The sequence below is a fragment of the Penaeus monodon genome, chromosome 37 (genome assembly GCF_015228065.2).
Source record: "Penaeus monodon isolate SGIC_2016 chromosome 37, NSTDA_Pmon_1, whole genome shotgun sequence".
Taxonomy (NCBI): domain Eukaryota; kingdom Metazoa; phylum Arthropoda; class Malacostraca; order Decapoda; family Penaeidae; genus Penaeus; species Penaeus monodon.
The window spans coordinates 14186599-14188765 of record NC_051422.1 but is presented as its reverse complement, the minus strand read 5'-3'; the positions used below and the strand labels follow the sequence as shown (position 1 = coordinate 14188765).

The following is a 2167-nucleotide window of genomic DNA, read 5'->3' as shown; positions in this document are numbered from 1 at the left end:
GATCTGAGTTTAGTTGCATTACCAGGTATGTTTATATTGATGGAGGAGAAATAGTGTCCTTGTTGAAGACGTTTTTGGAAATGGCAAAGGAACTTGTGAGATTTAGTTTTACAAAATGCCTGAAATTTGAGAGTCGCCCTTTTTCTTGCTACTGTGAGATAAAATCAGAGTTGTTATTCTTTTTAGATCTTAGCAATTTCGATGTCGAGTTAACACCAGAAGTATGTGAAAATTGTTATTACTATTTTTTTTTATGTCGATTCCTTTGATTGGTCTCCTTCAGAAACCTTACGTAGACAGAGGAGCGTGGCCTGGGCTTTGGAGTTATCATATTTAACAGATATAGCGCATTATTTTTTGTCAGTTTGCATTAGTGCATTCATAAGTTATTAGAGAATATTAGAGGCAATTAGAAATTTTCTAGCAGCATATCTTGACACTATAATACGCCATATGTAATTAAATAATTTAAAAAGCTTGTACTCATTAGGGTAAAATAAAAATACAATGCGTTATATTGTTATATTTTATTGACAAAAAAAAAAGAGAAAAAAACACTATCCTCAGATCGCTATAACGAAAATAACGAAGGTGTCACTTCTCTATTTGAACAATTCGAAGCTTCACAGTGCTATTAATATCGATATTGTCACTATCATTACCAAAAGCAATACAAAATCTAAAACAATCTTGCCGAAAATCAAGGAAAAGAGTAAGCAGGTGAGAGAGGGAGGATTAGGAACTGACTTGGTGACTAACGGCCAGTGTGTTAAATTTGTGCGAAGCTCAACTCGGTGAACATTCATTTATACAGACATGTACGAGTATATACACAGCTAGAAAGGCATATCTGTCTATTTCTCTGATAGATCTATATTTATCTACCTATCTGTTCGGTAGATATGCATATCTAGACTGACAGATGTGCATTTATTCATATGCATGACCAATTGTATGAATATTCATTAGCCATCTATGTATATACACAAACAATTATATTCGTGTCACCTAAATGAAGAATAGCAGGAAAAAGAAAAAAAAACAATGGGTAATTTAACAAATAAACTTCTATAATTGTTCTTAAAAAAAGGACTGAACAATTAGGAAAATTATGTTATTGGAACACTAGCACGCTCGTATGGAACAAGCTTGGGATTTCTTTGTTGTACGTTATGTCTTTCTCTCTCTCTCTCTCTCTCTCTTCTCTCTCTCTCTCTCTCTCTCTCTCTCTCTCTCTCTCTCTCTCTCTCTCTCTCTCTCTCTCTCTCTCTCTCGCTCTCTCTCTCACTCCGTATCTCTCTTTTTCTCTTCATATTCTATTCTATTAACCTATTTATTCATTTTTTTGAACTAAGGGAATTTCATACACCATATCCCTCCTCTCCTCTCCATTAGTTATCCACACCGCCAATAGACACCATTATATCAACAGCAGTCGGTGATCTGTCGGTACTGCATGCCGAAGCCACGGTTTCCTACGTCCAAGCTTTCGTCTGCGTCAGTGTGCACGTACATTACAAAGGGTTTCATGGTAGCTGAAAATAACAAAGGGAATATGTCAGGAATGAGCAGAGGGCTAGAAGAGCTAGAAGAGATAAAGGAAATATAACAAACAAAGGGAATATGTCAGGAATGAGCAGAGGGTTCCATGGTAGCTAGAAGAGATAAATGAAATATAACAAACAAAGGGAATATGTCAGGAATGAGCAAAAGGTTTCATGGTAGCTGAAAACAACAAAGGAAATATACCAGGGGTGAGCAGAGGGTTTTATGGTAGTTGAAAATAACGAAGAGAATTATATCAAGAATGAGCAAATGGTTTCATGTTAACTAGAAGAGACAAGGGAAATATACCAGGAATAAGCGAATTCTGGTATGTATGCCTATATGCCAGGCTGTTGTATACTGAGTCATGTCTTTTTTCGATTCCTCGTTAATAGGTTAAAATATCTGCAAGTGACTACCAATTAAACAGACATGGGATGTTTGTCTTTCATGTTTGTTAAGCGTATGTACTTCTATTAGTACTTCTATATCAGGATAATCTGTTTATCATCATCATCATCAAGGGGCTAACGCCGACGGGGGCGCATGGCCCTCGGCCCATCTCTAATTCCTCGCAACAGGTCTCGTCGAGCTGCCCAAGCCATGACCTCCTGGGTTGTCC

General features: G+C 37.0%; 1 protein-coding gene across 1 annotated transcript in view; it reads right to left on the bottom strand.

The window, feature by feature from the left end:
- Positions 1 to 530: 530 nt before the first annotated feature.
- Positions 531 to 2167, bottom strand: part of LOC119596376 — a 7800-nt gene continuing 6163 nt past the window's right edge. The window contains exon 8 of the mRNA XM_037945591.1: positions 531 to 1535. Within this exon, the coding sequence (XP_037801519.1) occupies positions 1426 to 1535 (110 nt within the window). The 3' untranslated portion in view covers positions 531 to 1425. The remainder of the gene's footprint in view (positions 1536 to 2167) is intronic.